The sequence below is a fragment of the Brachycentrus maculatus genome, unplaced genomic scaffold (genome assembly GCF_059751285.1).
Source record: "Brachycentrus maculatus isolate JH-2025_06_01 unplaced genomic scaffold, ASM5975128v1 h1tg000087l, whole genome shotgun sequence".
Classification (NCBI taxonomy): domain Eukaryota; kingdom Metazoa; phylum Arthropoda; class Insecta; order Trichoptera; family Brachycentridae; genus Brachycentrus; species Brachycentrus maculatus.
In genome coordinates this window covers 458,375-482,057 of record NW_028280841.1, presented here as the reverse complement: position 1 = coordinate 482,057, position 23,683 = coordinate 458,375, and the positions used below count along the sequence as shown (strand labels likewise).

The 23,683-nt window shown below is 30.2% G+C and overlaps 1 protein-coding gene across 1 annotated transcript; it reads right to left on the bottom strand.

Annotated features, from left to right (window-relative positions):
- Positions 1–2,972: 2,972 nt before the first annotated feature.
- Positions 2,973–22,025, bottom strand: Sgf11 (SAGA associated factor 11kDa). Its single transcript, XM_088257753.1, has 4 exons — positions 21,521–22,025; positions 17,993–18,164; positions 7,368–7,535; positions 2,973–5,613 (listed from the first exon to the last, which is right to left on the bottom strand). Exons 1-4 carry the CDS (start codon positions 21,873–21,875, stop codon positions 5,370–5,372), a joined length of 939 nt encoding a protein of 312 aa, XP_088113879.1. The 5' UTR covers positions 21,876–22,025; the 3' UTR covers positions 2,973–5,369.
- Positions 22,026–23,683: the final 1,658 nt, after the last annotated feature.

Genomic DNA, 23,683 nt, shown 5'->3' with positions numbered 1-23,683 from the left:
GAGAAGCTAATTTAAATTGAGAACATCTCTTTCTAGCACATTGAACATATCTATAGATTTTTGTTAGCAACCCTGATAAAATTTACACTGTTGTTTCCATCATAGCTTTGTAGGTAAGCACTAGAGCATAATGATCGACAAAAATGAGTTCCATAAACAATTAGAGTGCACCAATCGCAACGCTGAAGCCAAATTAAAAACATAGGTAAATGACAGTTGTGGACACAAACCAAACGGGCATTAAATGTCTTTTTTTTTTAGTATGTCCACACTTACCGATTTACGCTGCATGTAGGTTGGCAACACTGTAGATGTTACCTGTTTTTTTTTAGTAAAAATAATGTATGATTTAGGTTATGAGAATAAAACTATAAAAAGTTTTTTGTTTTTTATTGATTTTTTTCCTTGTACTTCCACACCCTTTTGAACGGTATCGATACACTTTACAAACAGGGATATGTATACATTTATATAAATTTTAGATACACATATAAATATTCACACGTCAATAAAATATAACAAGTCTGAGATATCTAAATCAGTATACTTTTCAGTCAAAATAGAAATCCATCAAATGAACCAGCTTCATAAGCCATTTTACCAACAATATCGACCCCTACTATGTACACGTACTAATGTAAGACACAAATGCACAATTTCGAGTTTTTTTCTAAATATTTTTTACACTGTATTGTATGTTTTTCATTATCTGATTCAATTTCTTTACTAAGCAGAATCGATATACATTGGCTTATTGCTAAGAATCAATATCTTCGACTGCATTCAGTCTACTTTAATTTTTTTTTGCCAATTTCATGCTTCACTTCCATACATTAGTGTTGGAACCAGGACTTATTTACTGCCAGTTTTGCTTTGCTTTGTGCACCATTCACTCTGTTCCCAGCATTCACTTTCCTTTCTATATCTTTATCAATATATACACTGTTTATTTTGAAAAAAGTAAGCTTGATAGTGTAAAATACTTACGAAAAATATGGGTATTTATAAATTACCCAACAAATAATATGAATGGTAAAAATACCCTACTCGCAGGTAAAACCATCAGATGGTGTTAAAACCTTTCCCTAATTTAATGCGTTACTCCAGGGATGCAGTACAAATGTACCAGACAAAATGTTCAAATCCTTAAAATGTACATTTATGGTCAACTATAGTACGTGAGGGGTTGATAAGTACATAATTACATATTTTTACAAACTTACACTGTACAGTTATACAAGAGGAGTATTTTTTCTACATACAAAACAAAAATCCGTAAAATATATACATGCATCCTTGAAAAAAGGTGATATACAATCATGCAATACTTTAAAACAAGCTTAATATTAATTCACAGTAAAACAGAATAAATGGACTCTAGTCCGTAAGGTTAGAGTTTATTTCTGCCAAGATAACAAAGTCGGAACTGCCAAATTACAAAGATTTATTTTAAATAAATAATGAATGAAGAATCAAGTTTTAATAAAAAATTATAGGTGTTTCAACTTGTTATGAAACATCTATGTAGAGTGAATATTCAGAGTGATACATTTAATAAATAATATTAATATTGTTAGTATTAAAAATTATTGTCCGCAAAATTAGCTGCCTTTTAAGATGTATTTACGATGAGATGTATTTCTTTATCTGTTTAGTGATGCATAAAATCATTGCGTAAGATGAATGTTTCTTATGCTGACCCTACAGAAAACCTGGGATGAATTCACAAAACATATTTGGATTTTTATAGGAAAATTTATATAGGTTTTGATTCCCACGTAAGTCAAAATAAATAACAAGTAACAGGACAAAATCAATACATAGTAAGTTCCTTGGGAGAAAAGACCAATAACCTTGCCTTCACTCAATACACGATCAAGATAACAGCTTTGATCAGATGCAGTGCCCTATGCAATATTGAGTTCGGATGAGGGTTAGAAGTATTTTTGAAGACATTAAATTTACTTGAAAATCAAACAAATCACATGATTTCTCCAGAAAGAAGACGTTTCTGGAGAAATCATTTGGGAAGAGTGAGTTTGGACCGGGTGGTGAGGATATCAGCGGACAGCAGCATAAGCGGGATCAGACCCCCAGGAAGACCACCTAAACGATGGAAGGATAGCTGGTCTACCACCTCTCAGGAGCGGACCGGAGAATGACAGGACATGGTCCTAAATAAAGAGGAAGAAGGAGAAAAGAAGAAAATCAAACATTATCTGATATGATGAAAACTTGGTTGATTTGGCGTAGAAGTCAACTATGTTTTGAATTAAATTAAGTTTGTGGTATGCGAATAAGTTAGTAATTTTGAAAGCAATAGCAACTTGGCATCCATGGCAAGTAGCTGGCAAGGTATATTAGTTTGCATGAGGTCCTGTTCGAATCCCCGAAGGGTCAGCAAAATAATAATTCAAGCGCTGCCGTAAACATCCGTTCATGTACGATGATCAAAACGCTGATATGTTCTATGCAGTTTACAAATAAGTTAAAAAAGAAGACATTTTTTCTTAATAATCAAGAAAATAAACACATAATGATGAAAATAAGTCAGAATTTTTATAACAGGTTTCATATTAGGAAAGTATATAATATTTTACATTATATAAAATTATATTACATATTTTTTTATAAATTATTATTATTTAATCCATTATTAAATTACGCGTAAAATAAATTCACTACCCATAAAACTCCACTAAAATTTACCTGTGATTTTGATTAACGTCATATTTTCATATCATAGTTATCATAAACAATATTTCGTCAAGATCTTAATTTTAAAAAAATATAAACTTCATAAAAATAAACCACAAACTAAGTTTATTTTTATTTTTATGAAGTTTATAAAAGTGTGCCACGAAGTATTGTAAAAAGAAAAAAAACATCAAATATAGTTTATTATTTTTAACTACATAAAGAATGTGGATTATTTTAGACATTTAGATGTTTCTAATAAATATTTGATTATATTTTGGATATTAATAAAATTACATATAGACAACATTCAATACAATATGAATATTAAACAGTTATTATAATAATCCTTAAGAATACAGTAGAACCTCTCATAACAAGCATAATTCGTCCCGGAATCTTACTCGTTAAGCCAAGTCCTGGCTTGCCCTTTCTCTGTAACTCGTTATGCGAAATATCTCTCATTAAGGGAGCAACACTTTCACATTTTTTTTGCACACTCGTTATACGAGTACTAGTTATGAGACGTGCTCTTTATCAGAGGTTCCGCTGTATTAACAAAAAAGAATGCAGTGTTCACTCAGTTTATTGTTATTACTTGGCGTTACTTATTATTATACAATGGAGGCAATTAAGATTTAATTTTTAACATGGCGAGGAATGTATACATTTGTTTTTCCCGTCCATTCAGAGTTGTGAAATAAAATGTGTCTTTTTTTATTGCACAGAAAATTTACGTGAGTGCTACACTTTGACAAATTTATCCGTAGAACAGCCAAAACTGTGACCAATTTCATTCCATTATGTTTGAGAAAAAAATTGCAAGCCCAAAATCGAAAGTGTAAAAAAAAAATGGCAACTGATTCTACAGATAAAGATTCTGTGAACCTGCTCCAAATATTATATTTTAAATACAAGATATTGACATTTATTAATCACTAATATAATCCTTAGAGGAAATATAGGCATGCATTAAAAATATTCACCCTCTTTTTGAATATGTGGACATCATATGGTAAATAATGAAAAACTTTAGGTTAATTTTCTAAATCAAACGTAATAGCAACAAAGCAGTAATGCCCCAAAGTTACAAATAATTAAAATTAAAGAAATGATTATGACATGTAATGATTGAGTATGTAATTATATTACAGAGATGATAACTCATTCACGCTTAGATGGTCAGCTGGAGTGTCCCTTGGAGAAAATAAAGAGTTCACATATTCATGGAAGCCAGTGTGTAACAAGCTTTGATAGTAAGGTAGAAGAAAGGTAATTGTGGTTTGGGCACGTAGGACGTAGAGAACCTGATCATATTGTGAACCAAGCAATCGCCGTGGATCTTCCTCGAAAGACATCTAGAGGAATACCACAAAATTCGTGGATGCTACAGAAAGATAATGTGATTCGAAGGCATGGCCAAGGTGACTTGTCCGTGATAGAAGGACCTACAACCTGAGGATGAGCAGAGGTGAAGCTAACAGTCTACAAAGATAAGTTGGGATGGAGCCAGGAAGATGATTACACATTCAATCGCAATCATTGACCTTTGATTTATCCATTATGATCGGTTTATCGGAAATCTGGTTATAAGACCAATCAGACATCAAACAGGAATGTTGCTGAGTGAGTCAACTAAACTGAACAGTAATAATAAAGTAGTATGTAGCTAGGGGCATTACTGCAATACGGGTATTTTGCTTAGATCAACACTACTAGGAAACAGTTCTTTTATTACTTATTACAAAATCTAACTATCCCTGCATTTTTTTGCCACACTATTTATTTTCAGTCAAACTTTCTTAGATAACAAACTCACTCGGAAAGAGCGGACCTTCTTTTTATCAATAATTACACATCATCGTGTTCAAATCGCCCCTCAGTGAATTGATGAATTGAATGTCCATGTCGGGTTGGTTCGTTTTATCAGTACAGATTAGAGCGGTGCATATCATATTTTAGCTATACTTTCAATTACGAGCTATCTTTGACCTGAGGTTTCGGTCACATTTTTAATATTCTAAACGGTCCAATGAAATTCAACTGGATTAAAAGAAACCCGATAGGATATGATAATATGTGACTACAATACAGTTGCTCAAAATACACCAATACACCAATACACCAATACATCAATACATCAATACATCAATAATACACTACATAAGTGCTATGAGAGTCGTAGATAGATAGACTTCGAATACAGACATTTATAAGAAGAAAGAAGGTTTTTAAGTGAGAATGTATGGTTCTCCTTTGGCGAGAAAAAAATTATATAGAAAAATGACAGGTCGAAAGTTTAGATACAGTAAAGTCTCTATAATCTGATATCCCCAGTACGCAATATAAAAATACCTCATCGATATGATGCAGTGCCCTATACACCATTGGGTGCTATGCACAATGAAAAATAACTCCTATAATTAGAGATAAAATCTTGGAGGTAAAAATCTGGCTGCAAGCAGCAACCAACCGGAGGAATTGGGAAGAAGGGGAAGAGGCCTATATCCAGCAGCAGAGGTTAGAGGGCTCATCAAGAAGAAGAAGAATAATAATTGGACATAATCCAGATTTGTGTAAACAAGTTGAAGATATTAAACCCAATTACAGAGACTCTACCGTATCAGACACGAGTGGTCCGAGTGCAGTGGCGAACGGGAGCACGGAGCGGACTACTCCCTGGAGTCCTGGCTGAGCTTCTCCCTCTTGGGCTTGGAGGCGCGCGAGCGGTGCTTGTCCCGCTTGCGCGAGGAGGAGGAGCAGCTGGAGGAGGGGCTGGAGTCGGGCGGCGAGCCCGCCGAGTGCGGCGCCAGCGGGGCCAGCGTGTCGCCGCCCGCCTGCTCCGGGCCCGGCTCCAGGACCGAGCTGCGCAGGGACTTGCGCTGCTCCTCCGTGTGCTGGGGACACCGCGTGGACCTTCAACAAAGCGACACCAATGACCTTCATACTTGTGGCTAAATCCTTAAGTTTGGTTAGGCACGCCTTTTAAATATGTACTAGGATTTCCACATGACCCTGATACTTGCGGCAAAACCCTAAAGTTTTGTTAGGCGCAACCCAATGGTGCAAAGGGCACTGCATCATATAACTGCAGTGTTATCATAATCGTTAACACACGAAGGAAAGGTGATCAGCCCTCCGCTTCAGGTACCAGTCCGGAGCAATATTAAATAAATATTAAAGTGAAAAAATCACTTATTTGACCCCCCCCCTCTAGGAATTAAACCCGGGACCCCCAGAACGGTAGTCGAGCGTTCTAACCATTACACTACGGTGGAGGACAATACTAGAACTTCTAGAAGCTCAATGCTGAGATATTTATAAATATATCGCAATTTATGACTTTTTACTCTGAGACGTCAGTTTGTGTATTGAGCCATAATATTTGGAACAGGTTGAAGCGAGCAGAAAAATTATATCAGATATCCGTAATACTAAACGAATCAGCGCTAAGTGGGATCTGTTTTCCACATTATAAATAACAATACACTAATAGAGCACTTTTTTAGAGAGTAGACATTAGTAATGGTAGAGCACTTTTTTGACACACTTCCTTGCACGAACGTCTGTCATTTTTGTACGCAGTTCAATTGTTGCAGTTTTATATATAAAAACTAATGCGTTGCAAATGACAAAACAGTATTATTGTACATATATATAAACTTATTGGGAATGCACACACCTTACACACCGAAAGGGTATAAACTGATTGGGAGTCGACACGCTTTACACATAAACTAATAAATATTAGGAAATCCCCGAGTAAAAGATTGCATTTTTCGGTTTCTTGGTGAATCAATGACCACTCTATTAACACAGCTTTATAGCGAACAGCGTAAAAAGAGGTGGGGGAGGGAGGGCTGGCTTTAAGCGAGATATTACTGTCCTGTTTTTTTTTTTTCAGTTTATTTGTTCATAGATCAGTCTATTGACTTGATCAGTCTATTGAGTGCTGTTGGTAAGATGTATGGTCGAATCCTTATTGAAAGAGTGAGAACCATAACAAAGGACAAAGTGTGAGATGTCCAGAGTGGATTTATGAATGTGAGAGGATGTACGGATCAAATTTTTGCCTTGCGCAACATTAAGGAAAAGTTTTTGGGCAAAAACTAAAAGCTTTTCTGTGCTTTGGTGAATTTGCAGAAAGCGTATGACTGAGTTCATAGATATAATAGATGATAGATGAAAGCAGACTGAATGCAGTCGAAATGCGATCTTCCAGAAGAATGTGCGACAAAACGATGTATGATAGATGTTCGAATAGTAAAATAAGGAAGGAATGCAAAGCTGAGATAAGTATTATCGATAAAATTAAGAAAGGTATGTTGAGATGGTTTGGACATGTAGAACGAATGAGTGAGGAAAGAACGGTAAAACAAATTTATGAAGCGAATGTAATTGGAAAAAGGAGCAGAGGAAGACTGAGAAAAACATGGCACGATCAGGTATGCCAAATACTTGAAAGTGGTCAGGTTAAGAGTCGTAATAATCGGCAGGTATATATGAGGAGATGCATGAACGTGGAAGAGGCGAAGAATGTTTGCAAAGACAGAGTGGTGTGGTGTTCGATTCTCTCTGCCTACCCCTGCGGAAGCGGCGTGATGGTTAGTTAGTTAGTAAGTTTTGTTCATAGAAGACAATGTCATTATTAGAAGAAAAAAATGTCTCACCTCGTGCACAGCTTCTTAGTATGCTCGGAAACGACTCCGCAGATCTGCAGCAGCAAGTTCTTCTTCTCATTCCACGTCATGGTCTCATACGTCGCTCCCCCTGGCTCCTGGGACGAGGAGGCGCTCTCCGAAGACATCCCGTTGGTGCTGGTCGCCTTAGCATTGCCACTGAAATCACATTATTTGTGCTCAAAAACCAAAGTCACATTTCAGTATCTTCAGTAATCCGAAACCACGGAAGTTTGCGTTTCATCTTCTAACCCTCATTTGCACTCTGCACTCTCAATGGTGCATAGGGCACTGCATCATATCGGTGCACCTTTATTTTGATTGTTAATTACATAAAGACAAGGTGATAAGTTCTGATCATCAGGTATCAGTCCAGGGTGATTTAAAATCAAGAAGATAATGAAAATCACTTTTTTTTATCCCCTCTGGGAATTGAACTCGGATTTCTGACGGGCTAACCATTACACAACAGAGGTGGAGAAAATGCATTATGTATGTATATATATATATATATATATATATATATATATATATATATATAACGTGGTAATATTTTCCTTTTGAAAATTAAGTGTAAATAATATGTAAAGTGGGTGTATAATAATAAAATAAACAATGTGTTGCTTTGTAATTAAAGTTTATAATTAAAGTTTATTCTTAATTTATCTTTATAATAATTTTTATATCTATCTATCTATCTATCTATCTGATTCTGACAGTTAACAATATTATCGGAAGTCTTTTGTTTTATACTGAGCGACGCATGCGGCATCTGGTGGTAGAACTGTTTAAAGTTTATTCTTAATTTATCTTTATAATAATTTTTATATCTATCTATCTATCTATCTATCTGATTCTGACAGTTAACAATATTATCGGAAGTCTTTTGTATTATACTGAGCGACGCATGCGGCATCTGGTGGTAGAACTGTTTTATGTAGGTACTTTTTGTAAGTACTTAATAAAATGTATAGGTAGGTACCTAGTTATTTTATTACATATATATATATATATATATATATATATATATATATATATATATATATATATATATATATATATATATATATATATATATATATATGTAATAAAATAACTAGGTACCTACCTATACATTTTATTAAGTACTTACAAAAAGTACCTACATAAAACAGTTCTACCACCAGATGCCGCATGCGTCGCTCAGAATAAAACAAAAGACTTCCGATAATATTATTAACTGTCAGAATCAGATAGATAGATAGATAGATAGATATAAAAATTATTATAAAGATAAATTAAGAATAAACTTTAATTACAAAGCAACACATTGTTTATTTTATTATTATACACCCACTTTACATATTATTTACACTTAATTTTCAAAAGGAAAATATTACCACGTTATAAAACGACAATTTTGTTAATATGGAAATGGATTATGAAACATTAGATGTATTAAAACAATTACTACAATATGTTCGGAGTGAGAGAGAAAAATTAGAAGATGATCAAAGAAAACGATTAGAAGATAATCAAAGAAAACGTGGAAATTTAAGAACTACAGTATCTACTCAATGAATTAGGGCCACCCATTATTTTTTTGAATACTCTGAAATCTTTTGGATTATTATATTTATTTTACATAAATACTTTAAGTTTTCTATTGACATCTAATATCATGTATATTACCTTCAATAATATGTAAAATATACCTGGATTGTTTAAGCCTTTACAAAATTTCAAACCCTTTTTCTGAGAAAGGTCCCTAATTAGCACAGGTAGACAGATAGTTGAAAGTTCAAAAAAAAGTCCTATCTCATTTATTAGTGAAGTTTCTTGAGTTCTGGTTGTTGTTTTGTTCAGAGAGGTTATATAGTTATCGTATCTTGTGAAAAAAACTTAATTTTTAATTTTAGTTCATAAAGTATAAATTTTTTTTGTAAACACAAGTGTTTTTTTTGAAAAGGACAAAATGGGAAAAAGTAAAGACATTTCTGAGGAAAAAAAGTCTAGTGTTATAGTGCTACTAAAATTAGGAATACTATCTAATAGAGAAATTTCAAAAAAAGAAAACGTTTCTCGTCAAACAGTGGACAGAATTTCAAAATCAATAAAAAATCAGTCACCCGCCACCAGCAATCGGCGAAAGAACTGTCGTAGGATTAGAAAAACAACACCGAAGACTGATCGAAAAATCGTTCAAAGTGCCTTAGAAAACCGTAGTGCATCAGCAAAAACATTAAAAATAAAATTGGAAGAAGAGGGTATAAATATATCGGTATCAACACTGAGGCGACGTCTTTACGAAGTAAATCTGAAATGCAGGCGCCCTGTAAAAGCACCAAAATTGACACCACGAATGAAAGCGGATCGATTAAAATGGGCCAGGCTACATCGAAATTACTCGGTAGATGATTGGAAAAAGGTATTTATTTAAATTGAATTTTCAACATATCATTTTAGTAAATAAACTTATATATTTGAATTAAACTTAAATTTTCATTATTTTTCAGGTCATCTTTAGTAATGAGTGCCGGTTAGAAGCCGTGACAGAGAGCCGTCGATTCGTCAGGAGAACACCAATGGAACGTTACAATGAGGCCTGTGTGGTAAAAGTAATCAAACACCCCCCTGCAACAATGATATGGTCATGTATTATTAACAATTTACCTGGGCCGTTGTTTTTCGTGGAAGGAACATTGAACCAAAATTTCTATAAGCAGGTCCTCGAACGAATTTTACTGCCCTTCTACCATACACTCGACCCAACAGAAGGTCCATACATCTTCATGCAGGATGGGGCACCTTGCCACCGGGCTTAATCAATAATAAAATTTTTGTCTAACAAAAATCTGCCTTTGCTCCCCTGGCCTGGAAATTCTCCGGACCTTAATCCTATAGAAAACGTATGGAGCATGTTAAAAAATAAGGTATACTCATTTCTAAATCCGACAGTAGACTGTCTAAAAAAAATATTCAAAAAATTTGGTCAGAAGACGAAGAAATAAAAAACATGATAAAACAGTGCATTTTAAGTATGCCAAAAAGAATTGAGGCAGTTATTTCTGTCAAAGGTGGAAATACTAAATACTAACTATATTTATATGAAAATATATGCATAATTTAAGCGTAATAAAGTGTTCATGTGTAAATAAAATTCAATGTTGTTTTATTCAAGGTTTTCTCTGAGTTATTCCTGTTTGAATTGAGAAATTGCGCGAAATTCTGCGTGGCCCTAATTCATTGAGTAGATACTGTAGTGATAAAATTAAAAATAAAAATCATGTGAAAAAAATTTCTACAAAATATAAAATAAAATATACTCCAGAAAAGAAGAATTTCGAAGCAGATTGTGTGAGCAGGAATCCAGTATTAGAATCGAAGGAAAATGCAAATGAACAATTAAAAGTTGTAAATTTGGTTAAATTAGAAGATATTTTAAAAGATCAGAATAAAAATGAAGACATACAAATAACACAGAAACAGTGCTTGAAAAATGAAAATAAAAATAAAGTAGAAAAAACTTCTACGAAAGATAAAATAAAATATACTCCAGGAAAGAAGAATTTAGAAGTGGATTGTCTAAGCAGGAATCCAGTATTAAAATCGAATGAAAATGCAGATGAACAATTAAAAGTTGTAAATTTGGTTAAATTAGAAGATAATTTAAAAGATCAGAATAAAAATAGCGACATACAAATAACACAGAAACAGTGCTTGAAAAATGAAAATAAAAATAAAGTAGAAAAAACTTCTACGAAAGATAAAATAAAATATTCTCCAGGAAAGAAGAATTTAGAAGTAGATTGGCTAAGCAGGAATCCAGTATTAAACTCGAATGAAAATGCAGATGAACAATTAAAAGTTGTAAATTTGGTTAAATTAGAAGATACTTTAAGAGATCTGAATAAAAAGGAAGGAATTCAAAAGAAAAAAACAAATGGATTGAAAAAAACTGTGTCTACTTTAAAATCGTCAAGAAGAAGAAAAAAATACAAAAAAAAGAAACAAAAAAAGAACGGAAAAAAGAAAAAAAAAAGAAAGAAAGAAAAAAAAACAAGAAAGAAAAAAAAGAAAGAAAAAAAAGAAGGAAAAAAGAAAGAAAGAAAAAAATTATCATTTCACTTAACTTATACCAGTCCCTTCACTACAAGAAGATGATCCGGAGGACGAGTGAAAATTTTACTATGAATTTTCATCCCCAAGGGGGGAGATGTAATAAAATAACTAGGTACCTACCTATACATTTTATTAAGTACTTACAAAAAGTACCTACATAAAACAGTTCTACCACCAGATGCCGCATGCGTCGCTCAGAATAAAACAAAAGACTTCCGATAATATTATTAACTGTCAGAATCAGATAGATAGATAGATAGATAGATATAAAAATTATTATAAAGATAAATTAAGAATAAACTTTAATTACAAAGCAACACATTGTTTATTTTATTATTATACACCCACTTTACATATTATTTACACTTAATTTTCAAAAGGAAAATATTACCACGTTATATATATATATATATATATATATATATATATATATATATATATATATATATATATATATATATATATATATATATATATATATATATATATATATATATATATATATATATATATATATATATATATATATATATATATATATATATATATATATATATATATATATATATATATATATATATATATATATATATATATATATATATATATATATATATATATATATATATATATATATATATATATATATATATATATATATATATATATATATATATATATATATATATATATATATATATATATATATATATATATATATATATATATATATATATATATATATATATATATATATATATATATATATATATATATATGTAATAAAATAACTAGGTACCTACCTATACATTTTATTAAGTACTTACAAAAAGTACCTACATAAAACAGTTCTACCACCAGATGCCGCATGCGTCGCTCAGTATAATACAAAAGACTTCCGATAATATTGTTAACTGTCAGAATCAGATAGATAGATAGATAGATAGATATAAAAATTATTATAAAGATAAATTAAGAATAAACTTTAATTATAAACTTTAATTACAAAGCAACACATTGTTTATTTTATTATTATACACCCACTTTACATATTATTTACACTTAATTTTCAAAAGGAAAATATTACCACGTTATAAAACGACAATTTTGTTAATTGGAAATGGATTATGAAACATTAGATGTATTAAAACAATTACTACAATATGTTCGGAGTGAGAGAGAAAAATTAGAAGATGATCAAAGAAAACGATTAGAAGATAATCAAAGAAGACGTGGAAATCTAAGAACTAGTGATAAAATTAAATATAAAAGTCCATGTAAGATTTGTGAAAATTTAAATAAGGGAACTCGATATCACTCTGAAGCAACGTGCTGGTTTAAAACAAAGGAGGATGATAAGATTAATAATAAAAATGAAGATTTACAAATTACACAGAAACAGTGCTTGAAGAATGAAAATAAAAATATTGTGGAAAAAATTTCTACAGAATATAAAATAAAATATACTCCAGAAAAGAAGAATTTCGAAGCAGATTGTATGAGCAGAAATCCAGTATTAGAATCGAAGGAAAATGCAAATGAACAATTAAAAGTTGTAAATCTGGTTAAATTGGAAGATATTTTAAAAGATCAGAATAAAAATGCAGACATACAAATAACACAGAAACAGTGCTTGAAAAATGAAAATAAAAATAAAGTAGAAAAAGCTTCTACGAAAGATAAAATAAAATATACTCCAGGAAAGAAGAATTTAGAAGTAGATTGTCTAAGCAGGAATCCAGTATTAAAATCGAATGAAAATGCAGATGAACAATTAAAAGTTGTAAATTTGGTTAAATTAGAAGATATTTCAAAAGATCAGAATAAAAATGAAGACATACAAATAACACAGAAACAGTGCTTGAAAAATGAAAATAAAAATAAAGTAGAAAAAACTTCTACGAAAGATGAAATAAAATATACTCCAGGAAAGAAGAATTTAGAAGTAGATTGTCTAAGCAGGAATCCAGTTTTAGAATCGAATAAAAATGCAGATGAACAATTAAAAGTTGTACATTTGGTTATATTAGAAGATACTTCAAGAGATCTGAATAAAAATGAAGGAATTCAAAAGAAAAAAAACAAATGGATTGAGAAAAACTGTGTCTACTTTAAAAGGGTCAAGAAGAAAAAAAAAAAGAAAGAAAAAAAAAGAAGGAAAAAAAAAAAAAAAACTTTATTATATCACTAGAAAAAAAACAAATGGATTGAGAAAAACTGTGTCTACTTTAAAAGGGTCAAGAAGAAAAAAAAAAAGAAAGAAAAAAAAAGAAGGAAAAAAAAAAAAAAAAACTTTATTATATCACTATTTTTTCTTTTGAATTCCTTCATTTTTATTCAGATCTCTTGAAGTATCTTCTAATATAACCAAATGTACAACTTTTAATTGTTCATCTGCATTTTTATTCGATTCTAAAACTGGATTCCTGCTTAGACAATCTACTTCTAAATTCTTCTTTCCTGGAGTATATTTTATTTCATCTTTCGTAGAAGTTTTTTCTACTTTATTTTTATTTTCATTTTTCAAGCACTGTTTCTGTGTTATTTGTATGTCTTCATTTTTATTCTGATCTTTTGAAATATCTTCTAATTTAACCAAATTTACAACTTTTAATTGTTCATCTGCATTTTCATTCGATTTTAATACTGGATTCCTGCTTAGACAATCTACTTCTAAATTCTTCTTTCCTGGAGTATATTTTATTTTATCTTTCGTAGAAGCTTTTTCTACTTTATTTTTATTTTCATTTTTCAAGCACTGTTTCTGTGTTATTTGTATGTCTGCATTTTTATTCTGATCTTTTAAAATATCTTCCAATTTAACCAGATTTACAACTTTTAATTGTTCATTTGCATTTTCCTTCGATTCTAATACTGGATTTCTGCTCATACAATCTGCTTCGAAATTCTTCTTTTCTGGAGTATATTTTATTTTATATTCTGTAGAAATTTTTTCCACAATATTTTTATTTTCATTCTTCAAGCACTGTTTCTGTGTAATTTGTAAATCTTCATTTTTATTATTAATCTTATCATCCTCCTTTGTTTTAAACCAGCACGTTGCTTCAGAGTGATATCGAGTTCCCTTATTTAAATTTTCACAAATCTTACATGGACTTTTATATTTAATTTTATCACTAGTTCTTAGATTTCCACGTCTTCTTTGATTATCTTCTAATCGTTTTCTTTGATCATCTTCTAATTTTTCTCTCTCACTCCGAACATATTGTAGTAATTGTTTTAATACATCTAATGTTTCATAATCCATTTCCAATTAACAAAATTGTCGTTTTATAACGTGGTAATATTTTCCTTTTGAAAATTAAGTGTAAATAATATGTAAAGTGGGTGTATAATAATAAAATAAACAATGTGTTGCTTTGTAATTAAAGTTTATAATTAAAGTTTATTCTTAATTTATCTTTATAATAATTTTTATATCTATCTATCTATCTATCTATCTGATTCTGACAGTTAACAATATTATCGGAAGTCTTTTGTATTATACTGAGCGACGCATGCGGCATCTGGTGGTAGAACTGTTTTATGTAGGTACTTTTTGTAAGTACTTAATAAAATGTATAGGTAGGTACCTAGTTATTTTATTACATATATATATATATATATATATATATATATATATATATATATATATATATATATATATATATATATATATATATATATATATATATATATATATATATATATATATATATATATATATATATATATATATATATATATATATATATATATATATATATATATATATATATATATATATATATATATATATATATATATATATATATATATATATATATATATATATATATATATATATATATATATATATATATATATATATATATATATATATATATATATATATATATATATATATATATATATATATATATATATATATATATATATATATATATATATATATATATATATATATATATATATATATATATATATATATATATATAACGTGGTAATATTTTCCTTTTGAAAATTAAGTGTAAATAATATGTCAAGTGGGTGTATAATAATAAAATAAACAATGTGTTGCTTTGTAATTAAAGAAACGACAATAAAAGTTTATTCTTAATTTATCTTTATAATAATTTTTATATCTATCTATCTATCTATCTATCTGATTCTGACAGTTAACAATATTATCGGAAGTCTTTTGTTTAATTCTGTGCGACGCATGCGGCATCTGGTGGTAGAACTGTTTTATGTAGGTACTTTTTGTAAGTACTTAATAAAATGTATAGGTAGGTACCTAGGTATTTTATTACATCTCCCCCCTTGGGGATGAAAATTCATAGTAAAATTTTCACTCGTCCTCCGGATCATCTTCTTGTAGTGAAGGGACTGGTTTAAGTTTAGTGATATGATAAAGTTATTTTTTTTATTTTTTCCTCCTATCTTTTTTCCTTCTTTTTTTTTTTCTTTTTTTTCTTTCTTGTTTTTTTTTTCTTTCTTTCTTTTTTTTTCTTTTTTTCCGTTCTTTTTTTTTCTTTCTTTTTTTTTGTATTTTTTTTTCTTCTTGACCCTTTTAAAGTAGACACAGTTTTTCTCAATCCATTTGTTTTTTTTCTTTTGAATTCCTTCATTTTTATTCAGATCTCTTAAAGTATCTTCTAATATAACCAAATGTACAACTTTTAATTGTTCATCTGCATTTTTATTCGATTCTAAAACTGGGTTCCGGCTTAGACAATCTACTTCTAAATTTTTCTTTCCTGGAGTATATTTTATTTCATCTTTCGTAGAAGTTTTTTCTACTTTATTTTTATTTTCATTTTTCAAGCACTGTTTCTGTGTTATTTGTATGTCTTCATTTTTATTCTGATCTTTTAAAATATCTTCTAATTTAACCAAATTTACAACTTTTAATTGTTCATTTGCATTTTCCTTCGATTCTATTACTGGATTCCTGCTCATACAATCTGCTTCGAAATTCTTCTTTTTTGGAGTATATTTTATTTTATATTTTGTAGAAATTTTTTCCACATTATTTTTATTTTCATTCTTCAAGCACTGTTTCTGTGTAATTTGTAAATCTTCATTTTTATTATTAATCTTATCATCCTCCTTTGTTTTAAACCAGCACGTTGCTTCAGAGTGATATCGAGTTCCCTTATTTAAATTTTCACAAATCTTACATGGACTTTTATCTTTAATTTTATCACTAGTTCTTAGATTTCCACGTCTTCTTTGTTTATCTTCTAATCGTTTTCTTTGATCATCTTCTAATTTTTCTCTCTCACTCCGAACATATTGTAGTAATTGTTTTAATACATCTAATGTTTCATAATTCATTTCCAATTAACAAAATTGTCGTTTTATAACGTGGTAATATTTTCCTTTTGAAAATTAAGTGTAAATAATATGTCAAGTGGGTGTATAATAATAAAATAAACAATGTGTTGCTTTGTAATTAAAGAAACGACAATAAAAGTTTATTCTTAATTTATCTTTATAATAATTTTTATATCTATCTATCTATCTATCTATCTGATTCTGACAGTTAACAATATTATCGGAAGTCTTTTGTTTAATTCTGTGCGACGCATGCGGCATCTGGTGGTAGAACTGTTTTATGTAGGTACTTTTTGTAAGTACTTAATAAAATGTATAGGTAGGTACCTAGGTATTTTATTACATATATATATATATATATATATATATATATATATATATATATATATATATATATATATATATATATATATATATATATATATATATATATATATATATATATATATATATATATATATATATATATATATATATATATATATATATATATATATATATATATATATATATATATATATATATATATATATATATATATATATATATATATATATATATATATATATATATATATATATATATATATATATATATATATATATATATATATATATATATATATATATATATATATATATATATATATATATACATATATATATATATATATATATATATACCCTTCAGTGATCCTTCTCAGATGGATTTGTTTTCGCATCAGCGATTTTGAAAGAAATCAGCATTTGAATAATCATATACAAGTAATTATTATTATTATTAAAACCCTTATCCGCACCCCAATGGTGCATAGGGCACTGTGTCTTATAAACGCAGTGTTATCATGATCGTTTTACTTATGAAGGAAAGGTGATCAGCCCTCCGCTTCAGGTACCAGTCCATGGTAATATTGAATAAATATTACAGTGAAAAAATCAAAAATACAAGTAATATAAAAAAATATGTCCATACTTTTAAACTGCTGTAAAATTTAATTTATATTTGAAGCACTAACTTTGTGATTTTCCATTTTAATTATTGTGCATTTTAATTATAATGCTGTAAAATTGTCTGTTGGGATAGCTGGTATTGCGAGAGACTCCGACACAAGGTTAGTATAATCTGTAACATAATTTTATTACAACATCATGACTTGTGGAATAATTAATACTCACTTCAGTTTGGTCTGCTTCTTGACTCCGTTGTTGCGAATTTTCTTCTTCCTTCGGTCTCCGACCCAGTCCACGTCGTCATCATCGTCACTGAGGAGTCCGGCGTACATAGCGGGCTCCTTGCTGTTACTGGCGATCCGACGGGACGCGATACGGGAACTGTTCCTGCCCATGCCTGTAAATATATTTTAATTTGTGATTTTCAACAATTGATAAAGTAGTTATCTCCATAGAAGAGGAACTGCTTTTAACTGACTGGATGTGAATGGACTCTGGGTATTTATAGGACTAACAACCTGTCATTAGCTAGCTTAATTAATTATTTTATTTTCTGTGAAACATTGATCATTCAGTCCATGATACCGCATATGATATTTGAAAATTCTAAATATGTATTATCTTTTATGTATCACATACATATATAGACTATTATGTGAGCTCAAAGTATTATTCTTCTCTGTGGAGATTTATTATCATTTTATCAAACATTAACAGAATATAACAAATATGTAAAAACACAATAAAATAAAATAAAAATTGGAAAATAAAAATCATAATGATGATATTTTTTTATTTATTGTTTCGGCATTAACTTTGTGGTAAAAAAAAAAACAAAAAAACCTGAATTCTAATAATAATTTATTAAATAATATATTGTTTCAAAATTCTTCGCCATTGCTTTAAATTTTTCCTTTGTTTTCAAACTCCGTTCCTTGACTAACCCCTTCCCCTTACTTTCCCCTCTCTTTATTTATAGAAAAATTTTATATTTTATATTTTAGTTATTATACAGACCTGAATGATGGAAGTTTAACTTCTGAAACATGTAGTCTATAATAAAACTCAAGTGGTAAAAAACAAAGTGTTTTCTTTAATTATTATGATATTTTTTGCTGTCAAAACAACAAAAGTTAATAAAGGGTTGATTTAAATAAAGATTTTTAATTAAAAAAAAAATCGTATAAGGTTTTTTGTTGCTAAATTTCCATGACAACGTATTAACCAATATTTTTATTAATTTGTAATAATTTCAAGAAATATATATATTTTTAAATTGAGAATAAAAACATTCGAAAAGCCGATAAATTCAGCCAATTATCGGGTGAATTTATCAGCTTTTCGACTGATTTGTAAAAAAAAATCTCGAGAATTTATTTATTGTTGTATTTACAATGACGATAAAAATGGGATAAAAAAAACTTAATCATATAAATTACAGAATTTTGGAAAAATCAGTGTTCGTTAGGCACGTTGCAAGTATGGCAAAAGAAAATCCCGCGATTAGTCCTCCATATTACGGGGCGCGCGCGAGGTCCTCACCAAAAAGTCAAATTTCCAATATTGCACAAAAAATCCATAAATGCAAATATGTTCTGTTTACTCTTTTCTATCGAAATCTTAATTAAAGTTGCAACAAAACGAGACCAATATTGTGTTAAACCAATTTGAAATCATTAAATTGCATCAAAACGTAACAATTTTACGAGCTAGAATTCCTGATTACTTAAAATCATTCATGGAAATGTAACGTTTTGGTGAGGATTTTCACTGAAAAAAATCTCTCGAATTTTTTCAGTGAAAGTCTTTCGAATTTTGGGTAAAATATTGTTTCGAATAACAAATTATCCTAATAAAATATGAACCCCCTTTTCGCTCCCGTAATTAGATTTTCTAAAAATGGTAAACTATGTATTTGTTTAGTCAGTTTATGAGATTATGCTCCTTAGGTTGTGTGTCGATGAGTCAGTAGGTCAACATAGGCATTTGTGTTATGTATATAAAATACATAGCCACAAAAAATTTCATGTTAAAAATATTTTAAATAATAATAAATTTTCCTTTGAAAATGAAACTAAGAATTACGGGCAATGCTAATTAGAATACGAAGTAAACCTAGGTTTATCCGAGTTAACTTAGCATTACCAAATGCTATTGCTTCAATAACTGACAAAAATTAAATTGAATTCGCAGTTCCCGTGTACACCTAGGTCTACCCAATGCTGATTGAATAATGTCAGAAAAACGTGGATAGTATAAGTCAGTCTATTTTTTTTAAATCATAAAAAAGTACCAAACATATTGTATAGTAAATTTAAAAACCTAACCTAACCTAACATTACCCGGCCAGTGTTGGATAGACCTCGGTATACATGGGTAAACGGCAAATTTCAGTGTATTTTTGTCAGTTTTCGAACATTACCCAACAGGATTGAGTAATGCCCGGATAAACCTAGATTTAATTCGTACGGTAGCATTACCCGTAACATATATTTTTGAAAAAAATTATCGTTCTTAGTAAATTTATTTCAACGTTAGTTTCGATTTAGATGGACTGACCAAATCAAAGATGCCAAAATTTCCGGATGGTAGTGTCAGGAAAAGAGGGAAACTACACAAAACGATTTGAGAACAAGGAGAGGGATGGTCACGACCCTCAGCAATGAGAACAACGACGTAGAAGAAGAAGAAGAAGAAGAAGACGTTTCGAAGGTGTATGCGTAGTACGGTGCGATAAACATTAATTTAAAATTAAAATTGATTAGTTTCAATAAATTAGGTCAGCCAATTATGCTATCGGGTAATTGATAATACAAGAATTACAAATCGGTGGATATTTTCCAATTTTAAAGCGTAGACATATTAATATTCCTCTGCCTCTTGGTGGACATGCACCCAAGTGGTGTATAGGGCACCGTATCATATTAATCGTCGATTATGTAAAAGACAATCATGTCTTCACTCGATCACCCGATCAGTCCTACACTCCAGAGTTGTAGATAATAAAAATGGACCTTTATATTACCATGCAGAATTTAATAGTACTTACTATCAATTGCACACTTTCTCGATAGAATTCTTAATTGGACAAGTGAACTCTAGTCTATAAAAACATATTTCTATTAAGATTTTAATTATCCCTCGTTAAATTCGGTATTTTTGTAAAAAGATTTGGACACACTCGAAATATAAATAGGAAGTATTTCATTGACGAGTGAAAAAATAAATGTTTTTGTAAAATTGTAGTTTTCAATCTTAAAATATGATTTAAAGATGTTTCGTTTTTGCAATATGTGAAAACAATTAATTGTTAAAACATTCAAAATTTTCATGAAAATCGGCATGTTTCTGTATTAAAATCTTTCTTAATATTGTATTATATATATTTGTATATAATATTATTTCCACCGAATAAATAAAGATGATATAAATTGTTTCTAAATTTAGTTAAAATACATCATGACAATGCTCAGAAAATACTGGAAAATGAAGAAGGAAAATTAAGTTTTCAAAAAAAAAACTAAAGGAAAATAAAAATTACGAGAAAATAATGTATGAAAATCCAAGAAATCCAGAAAAAAATCCAAGTACTAAATTTCGACGCGTTTTTTTTTTTCGAACCCGATTATTGATTGGCCAGATTGACAGCTTCATTAGATAATGAAAATATTGTTGTATTGCGCAAATCAGATGTTATAAAAATAGATACAGGTGGGAGGAAGAAAATGATAAGTTAACTTAATAATGACTGACCCATGCATTTTTCTAGATGTGGAGCAAATCTTGTAGCGGAAACAGGACGATCACAGTTGGGACAGGAGCAGTTGCAATCAGGAGTCTTTTTCACGACAGACAGCCCGAAAACATCGCATTCCGGCGCGTTTACAATCAAAAGAGGGTCCTCTTTCTCAAGCTCGCCTTCCAGGATGTCCGAAAGCCCGGTTTTCATTCCGTGGTGGAAGTCGAACAGGACTCCCATGGTCAGGTCTTCGATCAACGACTCGTAAATATAGTTCGCGGCGCACTCCACATTTTCCTGGCTCTCCATGTATTCGCCAAATTTTGCATGGATCTCGTTGACCGTTAGTTCTCGCGTACCGAACTGCATCCTTGTGTCTTATTTTTCTCGCCGGTAAACAATATTTTATTTCACTAAAACACTCCCAAGCCCCATACGGTCGGCGCGTTTGACTTGACAGTTTATTGTTGCAGAAAATAATGCAGCGGCAGCTATACAGAACAGATGATTTTTAGTGACACAAGCGCCATCTGTACTCGGGTCCACTAACCATAAATATAGATAACAAGCTTACAGCATACGAATATCGACATTCCAATACTAATGTATATCCAACGTCAGATAAGAATGGCGCACTACAAAAAACTTTCCGTCTCTTTTTAATCTCATTGTTGAGAAATTTTTTCGCTACCACGTACGATTCTTATGGTGTCTCTTTCTATTTGCGTAAGTTTATACTGAATGAAAAAAGATGGACATATTTCTCAGAAACCTTGTACTAAGTTTACGGCGTCATTACAAGTTAGGGGTCATTCACACTCGTCGAAAAGTATACTATATGCGCATATTAATTTTGTTGATATAGGTAAATTTGTAAAGAAATATGTAGGGGAGCTGGTTCAAAATGATTATTCGGAGTAGAATGATCCCTTTCAATTTTTATGCACCTACTAACGACATTTAAAAAACGCCCGGATTACAAAACTGTGAAAAAGAGACTGCGCACGAATGATTGAGAAAATTCGAAATTGTTTCCGAAAATTTGAAATTTGAAGTAAGGGCAGACGTTCTAAAGTACATGTTTTCTGTTTTTTTCTATTGGCATTGAGAACAAGAGAAAGTTTTTAATTTAATATTATTTTTATTCGAAGAGTAGAAGTCGTTATTTAATTCGGATTTTTGTTTCGACCCCCATAACTGACACAAATTATCCGTGATTATTTTACGACAAGAAAATGGTTTCAACAATAATGTTTATCGGCAGCCTTAATATATGGATTTACAGAAAGAAAGAAAAACGCAAGGAAAAAGTAGAGCTCAAACGTAAGACAGTCCAAGGAAACGAGAAATAACGCAACAAAAACAAAACCAAACAAATTCAGGAATCATACCAAAAAAAATTAGCGATTGTAGGTACGGATTTATAATTTCAGCATAAATTATAAAATAATAACTAAACGTCAAGAAATATCTTTGACATGCACTGCAGCGGATATGTCGATTTGAAGAGACGGGTGGAGACTGACCAAGAAAGAAGCTAACCGATCACACAAATTGTGACCCGCGATGAAGAAGCAGAACTCAGCGTCAAAAAATCATCGTGATCATTTTAAACCATCTCCCCTACCTATGTATGTACTATATATTACTGTTTATTATTTAAATGCGTTCAAGTCCATAATACGTAAACATACATAACATATTGTACATAAATTAAATAACCCTTTTACTCTCCTTGATAGTCAATGTGGTAAATCTTTATATGGTAATGCCTGTCATGACAGGTATTTTGGTATGCAGATTCTAAAAGGTTAGGTTAATAAGTTAAGCTGTAAAGAGCTTAAAACGCAGTAAGAGCGTGTAATAGTTATTGAGGAGGGAAAGGCAAAGAGTTCTACGAATGAGTATTTAGACATACTCATTTGTAGAACTCTTTGATATTCTTTTTATTATTATCAAAAATTAATGAAAATATCATGGGTACTGGCCCCCTGACAATTACTTTTCGCGCCAATATTAAGGATACTGTTTTCTGGATGGTCATCTTTTAAATTGAACACCGCTATTGAAAAACTATTTTAAACACATTTCTGTAACAAAACAACGATTTTTCAGTCGTAAGTTTGTTTTTAATGGCGTATTGTATAGTTATCCGAGGCATCGCCGCCTTGTCCGTG